General features: G+C 39.8%; 1 protein-coding gene across 1 annotated transcript in view; it reads right to left on the bottom strand.

Moving 5' to 3' along the window:
- LOC127427042 (hexokinase-2-like) overlaps positions 1–23492 on the bottom strand; it is an 88627-nt gene that overhangs the window by 29135 nt on the left and 36000 nt on the right. The window contains exons 4-9 of the mRNA XM_051674364.1: positions 20313–20432; positions 20106–20201; positions 17945–18044; positions 10259–10442; positions 6599–6760; positions 1312–1545 (exon numbers count right to left, since the gene is read on the bottom strand). Of these exons, the coding sequence (XP_051530324.1) occupies positions 1312–1545; positions 6599–6760; positions 10259–10442; positions 17945–18044; positions 20106–20201; positions 20313–20432 (896 nt within the window). The remainder of the gene's footprint in view (positions 1–1311; positions 1546–6598; positions 6761–10258; positions 10443–17944; positions 18045–20105; positions 20202–20312; positions 20433–23492) is intronic.

Genomic DNA, 23492 nt, shown 5'->3' with positions numbered 1-23492 from the left:
TTCTCCCCAATTTGGCATGCCCAATTTCCAATGCGCTCTAGGTCCTCGTGGTGGCGCAGTGACTCGCCTCAATCCGGGTGGCGGAGGATGAATCTCAGTTGCCTCCGCATCTGAGACAGTCAATTTCGTGCATCTTATCACGTGGCTTGTTGAGCTTGTTACCGCGGAGACCTAGCATGTGGAGGCTTCACACTATTCCCGTGGCATCCACGCACAACTCACCATGTGTCCCACCGAGAGCGAGAACCACATTATAGCGACCACGAGGAGGTTAATCCAACGTGACTCTACCCACCCTAGCAACCGGACCAATTAGTTGCTTAGGAAGCCTGACTGGAGTCACTCAGCACGCCCTGGATTTGAACTTGTGGCTCCAGGTGTGGTAGTCAGCGTCTTTACTTGCTGAGCTACCCAGTCCCCCATAAATGGGTTTTAAATGGAGTTAGTATGGATCTAGGTGCATTTTGAAATGTTCTGAGACCAGTGCAGACAGACAGCACACTGGAGATTAAGTAATTCACTAAATAGTGAGCAAGGGAGCATCCTATAGCTTTCTATGCAGCTAAGTGCATTCAATCCTAAAATCCAACCAAAAGTTCAGTTTCAGGCTACAGATGATGTTTGGACCACTCAACATGTTTGACAGACATAGGACAATGGTAATCAGTAAATAGATTCAGAATTTTATAATGCTATATTTTATTTTAACATGGTTGGTAGTGATTGGATGATCCTTATAATTAGAATTATTTATTCAGCTTTACAGAAAATCAGCTGTAATGTCTCAAAAACTTGAATAACCAACACTCCTGGAGACATAATAAACAATTTGATGAAAATAATCAAAAGACTTTCTATAGCTTGGTATTATTTAAAATTTTACAATTTAAAAAAAAAATTGTTTTGCTTGTTTATTAGGTGCTACAAGTTACGAATCAAAAAGGGAAATGGAAAATGCACACAGCAGTCATGCTCGGGTCCCAGAAGTTAAGGTATCAGCATCTGTAGTCACACTGTTTACCTAAACCTAACCCTACTCCTAAACCTACCCATACCTCAACCTCAGTAGCAGCAAATGTGAATCTTTGAGAATTTTGCATGACAACATGTATTGACACAATAAATACATTGTATTGTATGTATTTTAATGTTAGTACATAGTAGTTAAAGGCACTTAATATAAAGTGGGACAACTATTTCTTTAAAACTTAACTTATAAAACTAGAATTTTTATATTTTAGTGCCAGAAAATGTGCTGAAAGAAGCATTAAAATCGAACTCAACTAGACACTGTATGGCTGCTGCACTCACAGTGGGTGGTTTTTGTAGACGGATCCATCTACACCAATGGTGGTGCGCAGTCTCTCTGCAGCCTTGTTGTCTCGGATCTGCCGCAGTACAGCTGCCAGTGATGCTGCACAAAGATGCGCAGCACGCGTGGACACAATCTGACACACTCGCTGCGTGGCCCCACAGTCTTCAGAAGATGGATTCAACCCGAGACCTCTCAACACCTGCTCTGCACTCACCATACCCTCCTTATTCCTGCATAAGAGAGCAAGGTGTTTTAAGAGAGGTGAAAATGCTTGTAAAAGATGCCCTGGAATTTAATTTTGATGTTTTTAGACATGAATATTAATATAGACACAAAATCCTAGTTATTAGCCCATAAGAAGAGTTCAGCTTCTCAAGACAAGTACTCAAGACAAGAGTCTTTATATGGTGTTGACACTGGTGGGAAGCAAAAAGATATGTCAAGAACATGCTTCCAACTGGAACATGCTACACAACTCCTCGTCCAAGCTCTTGTTCTATCCAGACTGGACTATTGCAATGTTCTTCTAGCAGGCCTTCCAGCATGTACTGTCAAACCTCTGCAATTGATTCACAAATTTATATAGCTTTTACTGCAAAAATATCTCAGTCGGTAACCTGACGGTAGGTCTGACATTAAGATAAGCCCTCACCAGTAATTCTGAGAAGCATGTCACTTTAACTGATACTACAGGTGTTCTTCCTCAGCTGCCTCACAATAAGGGCTCTATTTAATGAGGCTGCAATCCGAAAGATTTCGACCAGCACTGTTCAGCAATAGAAAATTACAGCAATTTCACATAATGGGCTTTGATTGATATCAAGATGGCGCCGCGGATGGCAGCCTCGGTGTGGTGCTCTCCAGTTCTTTTGTTGTTTTTGTTTGTTTGTCCTGTGTTTAGTAATTTTTTCCAATCAGTTTTACCAGGGATAAACTGCTGAACATTCCGCAGCACATACCAGACAATCTTTTCCCAGTTTTGGACAATTCGGACGCTTTGCTGGACATTTTGTCGGAGGCGCAGCTGTGTTGTTCAAGCGCGCTTTGAGACGCAAGCGAGGGAAGCGAGCCAGCACGCTGGTCAAGCTCTGACAGCATGGTTTTCGAACATTGCTGCTGAGTATTCATCTAGCGAATCTCCGCTCTCTCCCTAACAAAATGGACAAACTACATCTCCTCACCCATACAAACAAGGACTTTTCAAACTCTGCTGCCTTGTGCTTCACAGAAACCTGGCTGAGTGAAGCCATTCCGGACAGCGCGTTACATCTGCCAGGCTTTCAGCTGTTCAGAGCGGATCGCATTGCGGAGTTCACGGGGAAAACGAGAGGTGGTGGAAAATGCTTTTACATGCATGAAAGTTGGTGTACAGATGTAACAACGTTAAAAAAGATGTGCTGTCCAAATCTGGAAGCACTTTGTACCTGTCGCAGGTGTTTTTCTCGTTTATTCTGGTGGGTATTTATATTCCTCCACAAGCGTGTGTGCTGCAACAGCTGGCTGATCAGATCATATACACGGAGCAACAACACCCGGACTCACTTATTATTATTCTGGGAGATTTTAATAAAGCTAACCTCACCCGTGAACTGCCAAAATACAGACAGCACATTACATACCACACAAGAGACAGAAATATATTGGATCATTGCTACACAGCAATAAAGGATGCAAATCGCACTGTCCCTAGAGCAGCTTTGGGACTCTCTGATAACTGTCTGGTTCATCTTCTTCCAACCTATAGGCAGAAACTAAAATCAGCTAAACCTGTAGTAAAGACTGTAAAGAGATGGACCAATGAAGCAGAGCTGGAGCTACAAGCCTGCTTTGACTGCACTGATCGGAGTGTATTTGAGGCTGCAGACACCAATCTGGATGAGCTCACAGATACTGTGACATTATATATCAGCTTCTGTGAGGACATGTGCATTCCTACTAGGACATATTTAACATACAACAATGACAAATCGTGGTTTACAGTAAAACTCAGGCAGCTTCGTCAGGCAAAAGAGGATGCTTACAGAAGTGGGGATAAAATCTTGTACAATCAGGCCAGGAACACACTGAATAAGGGAATAAGAGTGGCTAAAAGAAGCTACTCTAATAAGCTGGAAACAAGTTTTCAGCTAACAACCCTGAATCAGTGTGGAGTGGCCTGAAAGAATTTACTAACATCAAGACACCATCCCCCAACATTGTAGGGAACCAACAACTGGCTGAAGACTTGAATGTGTTTTACTGTAGATTTGAAAGGCCCAGTCTCACACTCCACACCCACTCTGACCTTCACTTCACACAAACATCAACACCTCCTGCAACCCTCCTCCTGCTACTCAACCTTCGCTTAAGATCTATGAAGAGGAGGTGTGCCGAGGAAAGTACAGGGCCCAGACGGTGTTTCACTCACTTGTCTAAAATCCTGTGCTAACCAGCTGGCCCCAGTCTTCACACTGATCTTCAATAGATCACTGGAGCAGTGTGAAGTTCCATGCTGCTTCAAACAAAAACACAGGACTTAATGACTACAGACCCATCCCTAAGACGTCTGTGTCATGAAATCATTTGAGAGGCTGGTGTTGGCCCACCTGAATGACATCACTGGACCCTTTCTAGATCCCTTTCAATTTGCTTATCGAGCAAACAGGTCTGTGGATAATGCAGTCAACATAGGATTGCATCATATCCTGCAACATCTGGACAGACCACGGACATATGTAGGGATCCTTTTTGTGGACTTCAGTTCAGCTTTCAACACCATCATCCCAGCTATTCTCCGGACTAATTACACCAACTCTATGTCCTCACGTCTATCGGTCAGTGGAACACCAGCTTGCTGACGAACAGGCAGCAGCTAGTGAGACGGGGAAATTCACTTCCAGCACATGTACAATCAGCACTGGTGCCCCCCAGGGATGTGAGCTCTCCCCACTACTGTTCTCCATGTATACCAATGACTTCACCGCCAAGGACCCCTCTGTCAATCTCCTGAAGTTTGCAGACGACACTACTATCATCGGCCACATCCAAGATGACGATTAGTCTGTATACAGAAGGGAGGTTGAATGGCAGGCTCACTGGTGCAGTCAAAACAACCTGGAGCTGAACATGCTCAAAACAGTGGAGATGATTGTGGACTTTAGAAGGAACACCCCAACACTGACCCTGCTCACCATTCTAAACAGCACTGTGGCAGCAGTGGAGTCATTCAGGTTCCTGGGCACTACCATCTCACAGGACCTGAAGTGGGAGACCCACATTGACTCCATTGTGAAAAAGGTCCAGCAGAGGTTGTACTTCTTTTGCCAGCTGAGAAACTTCAACCTGCCACAGGCGCTGCTGATACAGTTCTACTCAGCAGTCACTGAGTCTGTCCTCTGCACTTCAGTAATTGTCTGGTTTGGTGTAGCTACGAAATCGGACATCAGAAGACAACAAAGTACAGTTTGGACTGCTGAGAGGATTATTGGTTGCCCCCCTGCCATCCCTTCAAGAACTGTACACTTCTAGTGTGAGGAAAAGGGCTGGAAAAATCACTCTGGACCCCACTCACCCAGCCCACCACCTTTTTGAACTGTTGCCTTCTGGACGGCACTACAGAGCTCTGAGCACCAGAACCATCAGGCACAGGAACAGTTTTTTCCCTCAGGCTATCCATCTCATGAACAGTTAAAACTACCCCATTGAGCAATAATTATGTGCAATACACAGCTTAGTCTATTTATATTTATCCAAAATACCATACCTCTTCTGCCATACATTCCCTTGCATCTGTGTATAACAGATTTGTATTTGTATATTGTACATATATACTGATTCTGATTAATGTCTTTAATTAATCACTAATGCTTAGCAGGTAGAACAAATAGGCCTCATGTATGCACTTAACCACACACAGACACACTTTGCCTAGCTATCAAACATGGAGACTTACCATAGACTTCATAGTTTACAAAAATGGCCAAATATTCTTCCTACAGACTAACCACTGCCAAAACCAGTGGTTCGCAAATGTTTTCAGGTACCAGACTAACTCAACAATGAAATAAAAATGGCATCTCTTCTAACACCGCAAATCTGGCAGAGATCACCATCTACTTCAAAATAATTGCCTTCAATTTTAGGTAGAGTGCAAATTAACCTTAGTTTATACCTTAAATATTTTTGCCAGATGGCTGTTTTTTCTGATTTCATTGAAATTATGAATGAACATAATGATCGAACACTTGTAACCACTGACATATAACTGTCAGTTACGTTATTGAAAGAGACAACAGGAACACTATCATATGCTACTGAAAAAATTAGGCTAATGTTAACACAAAATCAGTAAATTAATTTTGATTCAAGAGTAGATTAATCAGGCAATAAATTCAGTGTCGATGCTTTTTGTCAATTATAATTAGCCCATTATATCTAGGTAATTATTTTGGTAATCAGCCAGTCAACTTGCAGACCACTTGGAACTCTTCACGGATGACAATTAGACCTCGTTTACACCTGGTATTAAGATGCGTTTGATTCAATCACCTGTTGTCAGTGTTAAATACATATCTAAATGGGGTCTAAAATGTTTTGTGATCGGATCAAAAAAAAAAAAACATTAGAATGTGGTCAAAATGCATGTGACCACATCGCATTTGAGGTGTAAACGCCATCCGTCCTGAATGCGTCCTGGAAAGCAGTGGAGCGCAACCCACAATCACTGCGCTACAACAAGAGTTTAAACTTTGCCGGTTACATGTGTTTAAAAAGAAATAATCTGATCAGAAAATTTGAAAATGCGGATACAATCACAACAGCTTCATGGATCTTTTTCCAGTGTGTCTGATATCAACACAGATGAGAAGCACAAACACCTAAAGCCCCTTTAATACAGGAAATCCACTAAAATAACATAATTCTGCTCGAAATGTTGCGTTAGTGCTTAGATATAATTTTGCATCTGGGAGAAACAGCACGCCTTTTTTCTTTGCTTTCTTTGTCTTTTCTCAACTTTTTGCACTTTAATATTATGCAGTAACACACTGACATTGTGATTGTCGTCATGAAATCAATAAGCACAAGTGGTCACAGAAGATGCATTTAAGTGACCGGGTGTAAACAGCGATATGTCTCACCTGACCACATGTGACCTAAAAGTAGAATAAGAAAAACATTATTTACTTATGAATATGTTTTACTTTTGAGGTTGTCTGTAGAAAGATTTAATTAGATTTCACAAACAAAAGTGCCATGGTACTTTTTTTTAACCAAAAGGTTAGAAAAACACAAAAAAGTACTGACTTTTCATTTTCGATTGCAGACACAAAGGAGGTCTGGAAGTGTCCGGTGGTGAGCAGATCTGGAGTGGTGTGACCCTGGAACAACAGACCATCTTTGGCCATCTTCACCAGGATGAGTCTGACCAGCTCCCCCATGTACATCCCACTGATCATCTTCTCAAAGCTAAATGAAAAAATATGCAGCACTTAGAATCAGGCTGATAAATATGAGTGTGTCGTGATTCAGTGTGGCCACATGGGGCCATTGATCCCACGCTGGGTGACCTTGTGAGATCCCCAATCATCATTAAACTCTTTATCGAGACACTTAACCCCAGGATGCTCCAGGGGGACTGTCCCTGTAATCAGGGGATAAGCATGCATCAGTCAGAACATTTACATGCACCAACATTTACATACTTAATCTGTGAAGCCTGAAGTCCAAGAATACATGGCAAAATGTGTAATATTTGAAGGAAGGACTTCAGCTAAAGAAATTACTGGTAATACACATCATGCAACACCTCTGTCTTTTGGAACACGTTTACAACGCCAAGGCCAACTGTGGACCGATTAACGTGTATACATGCATCACAAATCTGAGCTTTATTGGATTATCTAGGTCTGTTAGTCGATTTAGCAAAAATTGGAGATCAAAGTCGAACATAACATTTTAAAAAGACTAATTCTTGTTTTAGTCCGAATTAAATCGAATGAATTTTAAATGTACTGTTAATACTGCAACCCCCCCAAAACACCCTAGCAGAGACTCTACAGAGCAAATGGAATACAATTCTGTGTTTTTCCAACACTGTGTGTGTTCTTGTCCTTGGGAATGGAAAATGTTAGCACTATTTGGTCTACGTTAAGTCTAAACATCCACCACATCTCTTAAGGCAGTGTATGTAGAGAACAAGAAAATGTACTTGCAACTGTGAAGAAATGGCTTATCGTCAATGATTGTTTGTTCACAGATCTCTGGGAAAATACATTAAGTTGACCTGGAATCTCTATGGGGGTGGGAGTGTGGGGAAGCATCTCAAAACCAACCTGATTTATGGGTAGCATGTGCAAATCGAATAGGCATTCAATTGTTATACTCTACCACCGAATTTGAGAGCTCAGCCACAAGCACTTGAGTCATGGTATATCATTATACTTCAGAAATGTGCTGCTTTTTGAACTTTCAATGTGTTGCTCATAAGAGCAAAATAAAATGGCCAACAAAGTCACAACAACAAGGGTCAGCAACTATCTCCCAAGATAGATGAGTTCTTATTGGAAATGTGGGCTAATGCTTAGTTAATGATGGCATAAGGGTTTATTTAATGGCTCATTGTCTGGTGGTTGGAACAAGAACATCTGGTCTATTTAAACACTGTTTACACTTTCCATCTAAGAGTGAACACATACATATAAATGCGTATTTTGGCTGTGACTTAAGTCACCATGGTTACAACCTTGCTTCTTCCAAAGTTGGGTATAAATTTGGTTAAATATAGGGTAACACATTAAAAAAATCTATTACTGTCCTATGAGGTTTGCAATTTATGTAACCCTGTAAACAAAATTTGGGGCATGTATGAATACAGTTTAAAACATTAATTTGTGTGATTTTGTTATTTTCTAGCAATATATATTAAATGTACAAAAAAATATACTGTAAAACTTTACAATAAGGTTCCATTTCTTAACATTAGATAACAACATTAGTGACCATGAACTAATAATGAATACCTTTACAGTGTTTAGTAATACATTTTTAAAATCAAAGTTGTATATGTTAACATTAGTTAATGCACTATGAACTAACATGAACTAACAATGAACAATTGTATTTTTATTAATTAAAATTAACAAGTGTTAATAAATGCTGTAAAAAATATATTGTTCATTATAAGTTCATGATACTTAATTCATCAACTAATGTTAACGAATGGAACCTTATTGTAAAGTGTTACCAAATAAACAGACAACATTTATTAAATTAATAATAAAAAATAAAAAAACTATGCCAAAATTGGGGGTTGCAAATTTCTCAGTAGAATATGTCACAGGTTTTTGGGGAGAAGCAAGCACCCAAACGCAGAGTTCAAAACCAAAAATACTTTATGAAATCAAACTTCCACGAGGGGGAAACATAAACAACCCCAAAGGGGACAAAAGTAATCCAGGGAATCGGGCAGAGGCAAAACGGGGTACAGGATTAACCGGACCGCACTGGAACCAGGCAGGTGAAAGGATGACTGGAATGCAGAAGAACATACACAGGTACTGACTAGAGAACAATACAAGACGAACTGGCACTGGACAGCCATCACGAGGAGAATAAAATAGGGAGAGAAATCAAGCGGGTTAATCCAGGGCAGGTGTAAACAATGAAACAATAACGAGCAAACAAGGAGGCGGGGTGTGACATCAGACTGAGAAGCAGGCAAAACATTAGATTGGCATGAGCGCACATCGCCAAGACAATGAGGTGATATACACTCATGCCAATCAACAAACAAGATGAGAGCAGACACTTGTGTGAGAGTTCGGCCACACACACACCCAACACCTTACCAAAGTGACCGAACCTCAGCACAAACAAGGCAGTTTGCTACCCGGAGCGTGCGGCGCAAAGCGAGCGCAACACCCGTCCGTGGACGCAAGAGACAGACAAGGAGTATGAATGTCTGGATCCCGACTAGACAGGAAGTCAGGACCCAGACACCATACTCCAGAAATGAAACACAACAGAGAAGAGCGCACGGCCAGGAATAAAACAGGGACCACACGCTCACACGAAGACAGATTTGGGCTGATAATGCCACGGCCCTGTCAGACCAAAACCCAGACTGACAGAGAGACAGGACAATGACAAGAATCATTAGGGGACAGATTGTTTCATACCAGATGTTGATTTGAGGTTTTTGATCAAATTATATTGTATATCAATTATAAAAAAAATATTCGTCTGATAATTTTTTTATTACAATAACCGTGCTTTATTTTTTAAATGGTTGAGCTTGACAAATGCATTCAACACTACAATCTGTGTAAATACTGAGAAAAAGGAGTGAAATAATGGAAATTATTTACTTGTCTTCCTTCCACACTTACGTCTATTATGTTACGTCTTTGGTTCCACAATTTAATTGTCAAAATTGTTGTAATAATGGTGGGAAATAGTGAAGTATAAGTGTTGTGTGTAAAACTGAGAAACAGCGACGCTTTTGGTAATTATAAATTTGTAAAGAATTTAAAACAGCTTTTACTAAAATGAACTGAAAATCAAATCATCAGATTATGTCAAAAATATAACATTTGTTAAATGATTTTAATTGTTGGATACATTCGAAAAGGTTGGAACAGGCCAAAAATCACCATTTTAAGGGGGAGGTTCAGACATATGTGTTTAAAAAACAGGTACTTTTCATGCTATATTAATTTTATGTTAAATAATAGTTAAAAAAAACAACATATATATAATAGTTCTCACAATAAAAAAATAAATAAAAAAACAGTATTTTTGCCTTCTGTCTTTACTTACACTAACGAGTACTGTATTTGTGGAATGTGCCAATTGTACATGCAGCTGACACAGATGCCCTCCAGAGAAATTATTTTACGGCTTTTAGTGTCAGCACAAGAACTCTCAGAAGTGCTCTTAACTGTCAGAGGCAGAACTGTCACTCACAGCTGTTTGCCGGGGTTGAGGGAGCCTGCATCAATCTCCCGGTCGAAGTCAGTGCGGAAGTCGTCCAGTGCACCGTCGTCTCCAAATGCACCCCACTCCATGTTTACACACATACGCCCCTCGTCCCCATCCACCAGCTCCAGGTGCCGCATCTCCTCCATGTAGCAAGCGTTGGTGCCCGTACCTGCAAAACACAGACAGTCTTAGGGGCCGTTCACACTAGGGTTGTAAAAAAAAATATTGTATCGTATTGTATCGTACGATACAATGCACACAATTCAACACCATATGTACCGTACAATACATAAACACATTATAGTGTAAATAAAACCAAGCAGCGCAACATTGAGAGCTGCGGAACAGTCTCCTCCCCGGAGAGGCGGTGCTGAGTGCTCACAGGACAACAGAACAACATATCTACAGTACATAGGCGAGAAGATCAATGGCAAACAAAGTAGATTGTAGCGTTACAGCTTGTCGAATTTGCCAAACAATGGTGTCATGACCCAGCGCTGCAGTACATCAAACATATAGATTTATTTATGCCGACATCACAGCGCAAATTGGTGGATTTGTAATGCAGAAACAGAGTACCAGCAAAGTTGCACTTCTCCCAGACGTGTCAGAGCATGACATTAAGCAAGACCAAAAAAAACATATTCAAAAATCTGACAACGTAAGAAGCCCGCGATTACATGAGACTTATTATTCTCTGGTTTTGACGTCGAAATGTAAACAGGTGTGAGTACAACAGTTGAGCAGATGTTATAAGCCGGTAATAACACCGGTAAAGTACATGCAACGTGAAACCGGGGAAAGAGGCCAAAAAATTACATGTGCCGATCGTTTTTTGCTCAAGCCACTAAATAATATTGGATTATGTACATAGGTTATATCGTAAATAATCATCAAGAGGTAAATAATATTGAAAGAAGTTTTTTCCTTGCCACAGTCACCTTTGGCTTGCTCACTGTGGGCTTTAAGACTTTAAGGCATGATTTTCTCAAGAAAATTATGATATGAGTTTTTCTCATAGCAATCAATCAAAATAAATGCAGTGCTGTTGTTTAAGTTACTTTATTATTGATCTCTACTTTTGTTGCCAATGTCAGATACTGTTGTGTCATTTATTATTTAAAAACATTTATATTGAATCCTTGAATAAGTTTGAGCAAAAAATTTGTGGGCACTGTTTTTTTTTATTTTTATCGTATCGTATCGTGAAATTTGTGTATCGTTACATGCTTAGTTCACACTGTATATGTTCTTGCTTTTCGTCCAGGGTCAGAAATGAATGTGAGCTTGAATGTGAATGTCAAATTCTAAATGTGGGGGAAATTTCCTAAAATTGTACATATATATGACATACAACCCCAATTCTTAAAAAGTTGGGACAGTATGAAAAATGCTAATAAAAACAAGAATGTGTGATTTGTAAATTATATTCACCCTTTGCCATACTGAAAGCACTACAACTACACATTATATGATGTTTTACCTTGCGAATTTCATTTTTTTTTTTTAAATGAAGCCATTTCAAATCAGGTGATTGCAACATGCTCCAAAAAAGTTGGTGCAGTCAAGAGTTTACCACTGTAAAACATCACCATTTCTTCTAATAACACTTATTAAGCATTTGGGCACTGAAGACACAAGTTTGTTAAGTTTAGAAAGTGGAATTTTCCACCATTCATCCATTATGTAGGTCTTTAGCTGCACAATTGTACAGGGTCTTCATTGCCATATGGTGTGCTTCATAATGTGCCACACATTCTCAACTGGAGACGGGCCAGTACTGCAGGCGGGCCAGTCTAACTCCCGCACTCTCTGCTTACACTGCCATGCACTTGAAATCTAGGCAGTATGTGGTTTGAAGTTGTCCTGCTGGAAAATGTAGGGATGTCCCTGGAAAAGACGGTGCTGTTTGGCATTATATGTTGCTCCAAAATTTTTACATATCTGTCTGCATTCATGGTGTTCTCACAGATATGAGAGTTACCATGCCATGGGCACTGACACACCACTGGCCCACACAGACACTGGCTTTTGGACCTGATGCTAATGCAGCTTGGATGGCCCTTTTCCTCTTTGGCCTGGATAACACACGACAGCTTTGTTTTTCAAAAACTTTTTGAAATGTGGACTCTTCAGACCAAAAAGCACAGTTCCACTGTTCTACTTTCCATCTAACATTGAGACTGAGCCCAGAGAAGTCAGCAGAGCTTCTGGACAGTGTTGATGTATGGCTTCTGCTTTGCATAGTAAAGTCTTAACTTGCATCTGTGGATGCAGTGACGAGTGGTGTTGACTAATAAAGGTTTACTAAAGTTATCCCAAGCCCATGTTCATGATATCCATTACAGAAGGTCTAAAGGATCAGAGATCATACACATTCAGAAATGTTTTTGGCAAACAAGTTTTAATCTTGCCCTTTACACACCGAGATTTAACCAGATTCCTTGAATCTTTTACTATATTGTGTACTATAGAGGGTGAAATTCCCAAAATCCTTCCCATTTGTCTTTGGGGAACATTGATCACAAAGTGCTGAATTATTTGCTTAAGCATCTGTTGGCAAATTGACAAGTCTTGAACGATCCTTGCTCTTGAAGGACTAGGCTGTTTGTGGAGGCTCCTTATACAGTATACAGTATTATGACACAATTGCCTCACCTGTTTAACATCTCCTGTTTCACATCGCCTTGTTATTTCAACTCGTCAAATTTGTATTAGTCTTAAATGCCCGTCTCAACTTTTTTGGGGCATGTTGCAATCATCTGATTTGAAATTACTGTATATTTTCAAAAAACTATGAAATTCACAACGTAAAACATAATATAATGTGTAGTTGTAGTGCTTTCATTATAGCAAAGGGTGAATATCATTTACAAATCACTCCTTTTTGTTTTTATTAGCATTTTTCATACTGTCCCGACTTTTTCGGAATTGGGTTGTAAAATATGAGTTGATGCTAAATTCATTTTATAGGATTCAGCCTAATTACTAAGAATGAGAATGTATTTTAATGAATAATTAACGGAAAAGAGTAAACAAAAAATGCTCCTGAAAATAAGATATTATAACATTTTAAGTTTATTAATTTCTGATGCTAGTTCCATCTGTGCTATTTTTTTAAATGGATATTTCACACCAAAATGACATTTTTCTCATCATTTGCTTGCCCTCGTGTCATGCAAGATGTGTATGACGTTCTTCTGCAGAACACAAAGATTTTTAGAAGAATATCTCCACTCTGTAGGTCCATACAATGCGAATAGTGAACAAAATTTTGAAGCTCCATAAAGTACATAAAATGTAGCATAAAAGTACTCCATAAGACTCCAATGGTTTAATCCATGTCTTCTAAAGAAATCCAATCAGTTTTGGGTGAGAACAGACCAAAATATAACATGACAGACATCAGCAGTCTCCTTTCAAGCTCAATTACACTTCCTAGTGCCATTTTGCGCTCTGCACATGCATTCGAGCACTAGGAAGTGTATTCGAGCTTGAAATCATGATCGTGCCTGGAGACTGCAATGGCAAGATGTACAGTGAAAAAGGAGTTACATTTTGGTCTGTTCTCACCCAAAATCCATTAGATTGCTTTAGAACACATGGATTAAACCACTGGAGTCATATGGATTACATTTAAGCTGCATTTATGTGCTTTTTGGAGCTTCAGAGTTTTGGTCAGCATTCACTTGCATTGTATGGACCTACAGAGCTGAGATACTGTATACTTCTAAAAATCTTCATTTATATTTTACAGAAGAAAGAAAGTCATACACATCTGGGATGGCATGAGGGTGAGTAAATGATGAAAGAATTTTCATTTTTGGGTGAATTTCCTTTAATTGTTGCTCTATGTACATGTGACCTGCTCCATCATTTTGAGCCACTTTGTCCCAGAAACAAATTTTAATTTTATGATGGAATACAGTAAATGGATAGCATTTAAATTATTATATTAGCCAAAATTTAAATGATTATACAGTATCTTGATAATGGTCTTGAGTAGAAACGTAATATTAAATGATTATATTAGCTAAAATGTAAATGATTATACACTATCTTGATAATGGTCTAGAGTAGTGTTTGGGGGTCAGAAACTCTTGGTGGTATTTGATAAAGAATGTTTACTTAGACGCTTGGAATCCTGATTTCTTCAGCAGCAGAAGCACGTGTATCTCTAGCAACAAGGATAAGAGGCTTGTAAATATATCATATATAAATGTAGAAGCCTGTCAGCAAAGATATATCTGTCCTGGAATGACTGAATGCAATGGTGATGTTATGATACACACGTTAAGGTCAGAGAGCTTTTTATAGATAAGGATTACTGTTGGGTAGTAACTACCTAAGAGTAGCAACACTACCAAATTAACTACATTTTATAGTTGCGTGAAAATAGCTGTTTTAAAAACTGTGTAGCTTTTCCCAAGTTACTTTTCTAACGAGTAGCGATGTGGCACAACAAAACTTTATGCTGTTTTTATTCACATTAGCCGAGTTTCCACTATCTGGCCAAATGAGGGTATGCTAGCATGTGCCAGGGCCAGACGCGTTCCTGCTGTCACTTCCGGGGCTTTATTAGTTGCTTTTCCACTATTGGGCCAATGCGAGCCAGGGCTATCAACTGGCCAGCTGGAGCCAATAGCCTCGGACCAAAATTGATCTGTGTTCCCACAATTGGGCCAATAGCCCTGCAGCGTTGCCTTAATGCACCGCCTGGGTGACGACTTCAAATATCCCGACCCTTTCACAAGCAAGAGGGAAGCTTAAGCTGAGGTATCATGTTATCTAGTTATCTAGAATATCAAGTTTATATCGAATGTAAACATTAGCTAGCAAGAAAGATAAATTAGCATTGACAACTCACCGACTGTAATCGTCTGGCCAAAGGCCATTGGCCCCGAAAAAGCCCAGAGGAAAGTGACAGTGGAAATGCAAGTGGACCTGGCACACACTAGCATGCCCTCATTTGGCCCAATAGTGGAAATGCAGCTATTGTGCCTCCTCAGGGCTTCCTCAGGGCCAATGGCCAAGCGCCTTTGGCCCACCGATTACCGCTGAGCCATAGAAGGCCAACTGGGGATTGAGGCGGGGTCAGTGTCAAAGAGTTTCACTCAGTTAGGTCTCGCTTTCCACCAAGCAAAGACCAAACAAATGGCAGTTTCAATACCCACCATGTTCATTTTGAGGGCTATCTAGTCTCCAGAGTCTGATACCTCAGCTTGAGATTCTCTCTTGCTTATTAAATGGGTAGGGTGTATGACATTGGCACCAGGGTTGCGTATTAAGAGAGGGTTCTAGGGTAATGCTCTAGATTGATTTTGGTCTCATGGCTCAAGGTCCAAGGTCAAGGTCCACACTGGCCTGATAGGGCAAATGCAGCTATTGTACTGCAAACGCAGCTTTACAGCCAAGCAAACTGAATTAATAATAAAATGCACTCTACTCTTTTCACCTAGTGAATCGGTTTGTTGTCCATTTGAATGAACTGGTTAAAAAAAGTCAATGAGTCCATGCGTAGGCACCTGTGCTGAATTAAGGGTCTTTTTTTTTTTTTTTTTAAACAAAACAATATAATATCTAGTTAGAGTGGTGGTGGCGTAGTGGACTAAAGCACTGAACTGGTAAGCAAAAGGTTGTTGGTTCAATTCCCACAGCCACCACCATTGTGTCCTTGAGCAAGGCACTTAACTCCAGGTTGCTCCAGGGGGATTGTCCCTGTAATAAGGGCACTGTAAGTTGCTTTGGATAAAAGCGTCTGCCAAATGCATAAATGTAAATGTAGTTAAATGGGGGTGCTCATTAGTTTGTTCATTATGGTGTTTTATGATTTTATTGGTGGTACTTAGTGTAAATTGATTTGTTCAAATGCTGTTTAATGCTGTCACCCTAATTGAGGTCCTCTTACTGAGGTGGTTATTTTTTAATTGATTATCCGATCACAAAAAAATATAAATACGTAAAAATAAAATGCATCCATTTAAAGGTGCACTCAGTAATTCTAATCCAATACACTTTTTGTCAAATTCTGCAAATATCTCCTCACAGTCTGCTAGCTGTCCGTTCTGTGGGTGGGCTGAAAAAAAATCTAGTATTTGTACACAGCCCTGGCTCTGTAAATGGGACAAAAACAAAGTTGATCGGACCGATCCACACAACACTACTCCAGCCAATCAGCAACAGGGGGTGGTTCTTGCGTGTGCACGGGATAGGGGGTGGGGGCAGAGCGAGAGGGAAATTCATTAGAAGAGCGATGGCAAATCTGGCTGATGCGAACTTTCTAAACTCCAAGGAGGATATTATAGTTGTTATAATGTAACAACTTAATACTATACTGAATTAATAGTACAAGTATAGTAATATATACTGTATAATGAAGGTAAAATTAACATGTGCTTGTCACTGAACTAGAACTTTAACCAACATCATCTCATAGACTCTTATCCAATGGGAAGAAAACCCAAGTCATTGACATTTCTAGCCGAGTGAGGTGGCAAAAAGTCTTGGTAAGAATGGCTATTATCTAGAGTTTTTATTTTGCGCATTTGAACTCCCACTAAAACTGTTAAGTTAAAAAAAAAAATCCTGGCAAGCTGCCTTACTGTTCATATTTTCTCTCTTTTCACCCTTACAAAGACTTAAGCAATGCAGATAATTCATAATTTTTGGTTGTTAGGTTGTAAGTTTTTCTTTGTCTGTATTTTTCAGAGAACTGTATATTATTACAACAGAATAGAAAATTATATATATCCTAAAATATAACATTTATGATCACCAAAGAAGGAAGAAAAACAGGTTCAGGCAGGCCATGGGGGAAAAAAAATCATTAAATTGTATTTCAATTGTACACAACTGTGCTGGTTGTATTCAGGATTTTCTCTATTTACATATAGATTATGAAAATACAAGCTTTTTATTGTTTTGTTTTTTTTAGAACTTGAGTACTCAATGTCTTGAGGCTTGGATAAACATGGTTTAATTTGAGCTAAAACTGTGTTCACACTTGGTTATATGCGATTTGGCAGAACATTTGTAAAATGTAGCTTATAATGCACTAATGGCAGAATATTCTCCATGGAAGATAAATTAAAAGGTATAGTTTCCCAATTTCTAACTTTGAAAATTGGGTGAAAATGACATAATTACTTGTTTACTCACTCTCATGTCATTCCAAAGCCGTAAGCTGTTATTTTATCTTCAAGAACAAATTTAACCAATGCTAATTATCATCAAATGTGAGAAAGCAAAAATTATGTACAAATTGGAGAGTATTACAATGGAGGCAGTGTTGTAAAAGAATCAGGGCATTCACTCTAGCTTCTGTAATTTCGAGTATTTGGCGAATATAGTATACTGGGGAAAATTAATCAAAACAATTAGTTCATTACACTGAGTGTGAGGATAACAATTGTTGAGATGCCAGCAAAAATCATTTAGTTAGGCCATAATAACAGTCCCCAATGGGCAATAAACGGCCTGAAATTTACTCTCTAGTATTCCCTCAGCCAATAACCTAAATAAATCACAGAACAAAGGTCTATTTTTAAAAAAAAGCACCTTTTCATTCACACAAGGCGGGCCATTTGCCTGACAATATCACTGACACATCTGACTTATATTTCCCACTGATCTCAGATATCGAATGAGTGGGAAAGCAAGACAGTGACTCACCGACAATGAGGCCGATCTCACAATGATGGTCGTCATACCCACAGGTCATCATGGTGCCAACAGTGTCATTGATCACGGCAACAATGTCAATGTCAAAGTCCTGAGGAGAGAAAAAAATTAAAACATTTGCCGCTTGTTTTGGTTTTAAACCAGGATTTTGAAGCAGTTCATGGAAACAAATTACATTTTATGCAGAACGCAACAAAATCCAATTCAATTGTTCCAAAGTAAACATTTTAATTTTAAAATCAAACATCATTTTCATCTATTAAGACTATTTACAGTTAGACTTGACAGGTGGTATGTAGCCTGTTTTTTTTTTTTTTTTTTTTTTTTTTCTTGTTAAGTCAAATGTACTGTAGATTATGCAACTTTTTTTAGCTGTCTTGGTTCTGAAAAGAGTTTCAAGCCATTAAGCAAACCAACCAGCTCCAAAGTGAATCACAACATTACAATCTTTGGTCCCACTTTATATTAGGTATCTTTAACTACTATGTACTAACATTAAAATACATACTGTACAATATAACGTACTTATTGTGGAACTACATGTTATTCTGCACAATATTCACGTTTGCTGCTACTGAGGTTGAAGTACGTGTAGGTTTAGGGGTAGTGGTAAGTTTAACAGTGTAACTACAGATGTAATTAAATGCAGGTACTTTAAAGGGATAGTTCATCCAAAAATGAAATTTCTCTCATCATTTACTCACCCTCATGCCATCCTTGATGTGTATGACTTACTTTCTTCTGCTGAATACAAATGAAGATTTTTTTAGAAAAATATCTTAGCTCTGTAGGACCATACAATGCAAGTAAATGGTGGCCAGAACTTTGAAGTTCCAAAAAATACATAAAGGCAGCATAAAAGTAATACATAAGACTCCAGTGGTTAAATCCATATCTTCAGAAGCAATATGATAGGTGTGGGTAAGAAACAGATCAATTTTGTGCTATAAATCTTCACATTTACATGCTTCTTTTGTTTTTGTTGATTCGCATTCTTCGCGCAAATCGCCACCTACTAGGCAGGGAGGAGAATTTATATTAAAAAAGACTTAAATATTGATTTGTTTATCACCCACACCTATCATATCGCTTCTGAAGATATGGATTTATTTATTTTTCTTTTTGGACCTTAAAAGTTCTGGCCACCATTCACTTGCATTGCATAGAACTACAGAGCTGAGAAATCTTTCTAAAAAATATTTGTTTGTGTTCTGCAGAAGAAAGAATTTCATACACATCTGGGATGGCATGAGAGTGAGTAAATGATGCACAACACATAATAAGTACATTGCATCAAATACATAGTACATAGTAGTTAAAGACACCTAATATAAAGTGGGTCCCAATCTTTGATTTGAGGCACAAAGGTATTTGAAAATCAGACAAAAAGACAAAAGGTACAAGACTGTTTACATAATGTCTTTAATAAGGGAATAATCTGAAATCCCAAGAACCACTACGAATGATGTAATCGAATTAAAAAATATTAATTAAAACTTTTGATAGTTGATTGTATGTATAGAAACGATACATTTTAAGGTTGTTGCAAAACAAATATATAAGTAGTTTGAGAGTGTAGGATTGCGCCATTCGCAGTGCGTCATGGAAGTGGCCGTTCAGTGCACAGCTCTGTTGCCGTGCTTTGTTTACTGCAATTCTCTGATTGATGTATATTTCTCTGCAGGATCAGTGGGAGTATAGATATTCACCACAAATGTAATGATTAAATGCTTTTTCTTTTCTTCTTTTTCTTTTTTAATGAAGTAGAAATAAAGCAGACTGATGGCTTCAATAGGAGCATATACCATTAATGAACAACTTCTGAGTTCACAGTAGGTCTGTCTTTAAAGGTTTATAAATTATTGTTTAAATCAAATCATTGGGATTTTTACTTCTGGAACCAGACTTGTTTTGCTTCAGGACCAAGGTTTTACATGTAGATATCATGTGGTGACCGAAACCAAATTTGGTGGCCAAATTTGCTCGGAACAATTGTTTAATATAAGAGCTGTTGGCTAATGGGGACCAAGGTTTGAATCTGGCATGGGTTAGATCCTAAGCCTTTTTTGTCATTTCATGGATATTTACGACAAGAAAGACTTTTAAACCAATTTCATCAGAATATAAAAGCATCACCCGCGTTCATTCTTACCCCTCTTTTTTTTATGGCTTTTCTCAGAAGGCCCACAACATCTCTCCCCTCCACTCCACTTGCTTTGAAACCTTTGGTCCATGACACCAGGAAACTCTATTCAGAGATAAGGGGAACCATGAAACATGGTGGTATTCTCACTTGGAGAGATACTAATTTTAGTTATTAGTTTTTTCCCTCTTTAATACTTTTCTCTTCCACTCTTACCTCATCCAGTTTGGTCTGCAGGCAAGGAAATGAAAAGGTGAAGCCAAGAGGCAGCTTCTTCTCTTTGATGCCCAATTTTTCAAGGAAATTGGCCAGGCATTCAGCTATGTGATCGAAGAGCTAGAAAAATAATATGACAGGATTAATTTTAAGACTTAATTGCATCACTTACCTTAGATTTGTGTCTCATTACATGCAAAAATTACCCATGCCAAAACTTCTGAATATGTCGCACATTTTTCAAAAGCTCACTAATTAGGGGAATGAAGCATGTACAACAGCAAGAGTGCAGGTTAGTCATTTGATTTGCGAAGATGTCTTTATTTTCATCTCCCAAGTAGGATTTGTTTTTAACGGCGGATTTAGAATCATAAACACATTATGCAGGGTTTAATTGTGGATTTTGGAATTATTAGCTCTTCAGGTTGAATGAAATTAGGAAACATGCTTGAAGCTTTTGAAAGTGCAAAGGAGATGTGAAAATCCAGGGGGAAAAAACAACCAATACTTGTCGTAGTTTAGGGTCAGAAATTAACCAGGGGTAGGAGCAAAAATAGTCATCAAAAGTAACAAAAATGTCCCAGATATTTAAAATGTAGTGAATGCTTTTCATATGTTAGCTACCATTTTATATATTTCACTATACTACATTCTATTCCAAGCACATCAGATGCTCCAGTCACCTAAACTATAGACAGCTCTCCCTACCAACATCAGGCAGGTGTCATGCCCTCGTCAGCCTCTGCTCCTCCAAACTCCTCTCACTCTCCTGATTATTAATTACTTCCACCTGCTCCCCATCAAACCATCAACCAGGACACTATAAAAAGTTTCACCACTTTCCCTCAGTCTTTGTCTAGTCTCGTTTGGACCCACTTCTAGTGTGTTCAGCTCTTCCAAGAATCCTAGTTTCGTGAGTTATTTGCCAGTTGATCATTGGTTATCTTTGTCACCTTGTATCCTGATTTAACCTGTGGTTTTTCTCCTTTTACTCCAGTGTTGTGCAATAAACTACATCTGGGTTCAACTCCTTGTCTCGGCTTCATAACAGAAGACTAGACCTTTAAACATGAACCCAGCAGGATCGGCATCCGCCATGGAGCGTTTTCTTGAACGTGAACAACAGCTAATACAACACGAAGAGGCACTTCATGACATTCAATGTCGACTGGAGAAACTATCACTTACCTCGACTGCCACAGCATGTCCTCCTGCACCAGATTTTGCTTCAGCCTGGTAGTGCCAGTCTCTGACTCTCCTCCTCCGTTTGCTCTGTTTCCTGGTAACTTCTGCCCTTTGGCCCCACCAAAGTGTTTCTCTGGCTATGCTGAGACATGTAGCGGCTTCCTCCTTCAATGTTCGCTGGCCTTTGAATTGTAACCCCAACACTTCTCCATGGATCGCTCCAAGATAGCGTACATTATTTCTCTCCTCTCCGGGAAGGCTCTACAATGGGGATTGCCATCTGGAAACAGGGAGGTCCCGTGACGCAGTCCATCGATGCCTTCACAACCCATTTCCATGAGGTTTTTGAGTCCACTACTGGAGCCTCCTTTGCCATTGAACAAAGCCATTTCCATCAAGACAAGCTATCTGTTGCTGATTACACCCTGCGCTTCCGCACACAGGCTCGCCTCCACCAGTCATTGGAACGAGCCAGCACTGATTACTTGTTGCTGTCAGGGTTTAAACAAGTCTCTTCAAATGCACCTAGCTGGTGTGGATGACTCTCGTGGATTGGAATCCCTCATTCAATTCTCTCTTCGTGTGGATCGGCGTCTAAAACAGTGCTCGACAGACCGTGACTATTCAGCCCCACCACTTCCCATAACAAAGACTGAGGAGGAGGAGCCAATGCAACTAGGCACAACCCACCTGACATTGACTGTGCGAAGGAGGCGGATTATCAACAACCTTTGCCTCTATTGTGGAGCAGCCGATCACCACATATCCACCTGTCCTATTCATCCTCCCAGGCTGCTGGTAAGCTTTGTTTCCTGTGAACCTGTATGTGGGAAACCCTTTTGTATAGATGTTACAGTTTTGACTTCCACTTCCTCAATCCTTGTACATGCCCTTCTAGACTCCGGTTGCACAGGCAACTTCATCGCTCCTTCACTCGTCAAACAGCTCCACCTCCGGACAGAACCAGTAACTAAGCCTTTACCCATTCTCTCAGTCGTTGGCAAACCTATCGACTCAGGCTTGATCACACCAGACTGCACCACTCACCATACATGTAGAAGTCCTTAATACTGAGTCATTGCCATTACTCATTCTCCCCGATTCCACAACAGACCTCATAATCGGTCTACCATGGCTTCTCCACCACAATCCAGTCATTTCCTGGTCTACCAAAGAGGTAGCTACCTGGGGCGAGCGCTGCTTTGCCCAATGCCTTGCATTACCCACTTGCCCTTCACCCTCTAGATCCATCTATTGCTTGGCCACTTCTGTAGAAAACCCTCACATCTCGCTAAACACCTCCATCCCATCGGTTTACCAAGACTATCTACAAGTTTTCAGCGCTCAAAAGACCTCCCAACTTCCTCCACACTGTGCCTGGGATTGCGCCATAGATCTTCTCCTGGGCTCATCACTCCCTAGAGGCAACATATATCCTCTGTTGGTACCCGAGCAGTGAGCTATGGAGGAATATGTGGAGAAAGCCCTGAAACAGGGCTATATTTGCCCATCTACTTCTCCAGCTGCCTCAAGTTTCTTCTTTGTGGCCAAAAAGGATGGGGGTCTTCGCCCATGCATTGACTACGTGCCCTTAACAGTATCACCATGAAGTTCTCTTACCCATTGCCTTTGGTGCCAGCTGCTTTGGAACTTCTCCGAGGGGCCAACATTTTCACTAAACTCAACCTCCACAGTGCCTATAATCTTATCCGTATCCGTAAGGGGGACGTGTGGAAGACCGCTTTCATCACCTCTAGTGGCCACCTTGAATATCGGGTGATACCGTATGGCCTGGTCAGTGCCCCATCAGTTTTCCATTCTTATATGAATGAGATCTTCCGTGACGTACTCCACCGTTTTGTCCAGGTTTACATTGACGATATACTCATCTACTCGACATCCTTACGTGAACACATCCACCATGTAAGACTTGTGCTACAACGCCTACAGGAACACAGTCTGTACCTGAAGCCCGAAAAATGCCTCTTCCACCAG

The sequence above is a fragment of the Myxocyprinus asiaticus genome, chromosome 3, assembly GCF_019703515.2.
Source record: "Myxocyprinus asiaticus isolate MX2 ecotype Aquarium Trade chromosome 3, UBuf_Myxa_2, whole genome shotgun sequence".
Taxonomy (NCBI): Eukaryota; Metazoa; Chordata; class Actinopteri; order Cypriniformes; family Catostomidae; genus Myxocyprinus; species Myxocyprinus asiaticus.
The sequence above is the reverse complement of the archived record's forward strand: the minus strand, read 5'-3'. Positions and strand labels throughout refer to the sequence as shown.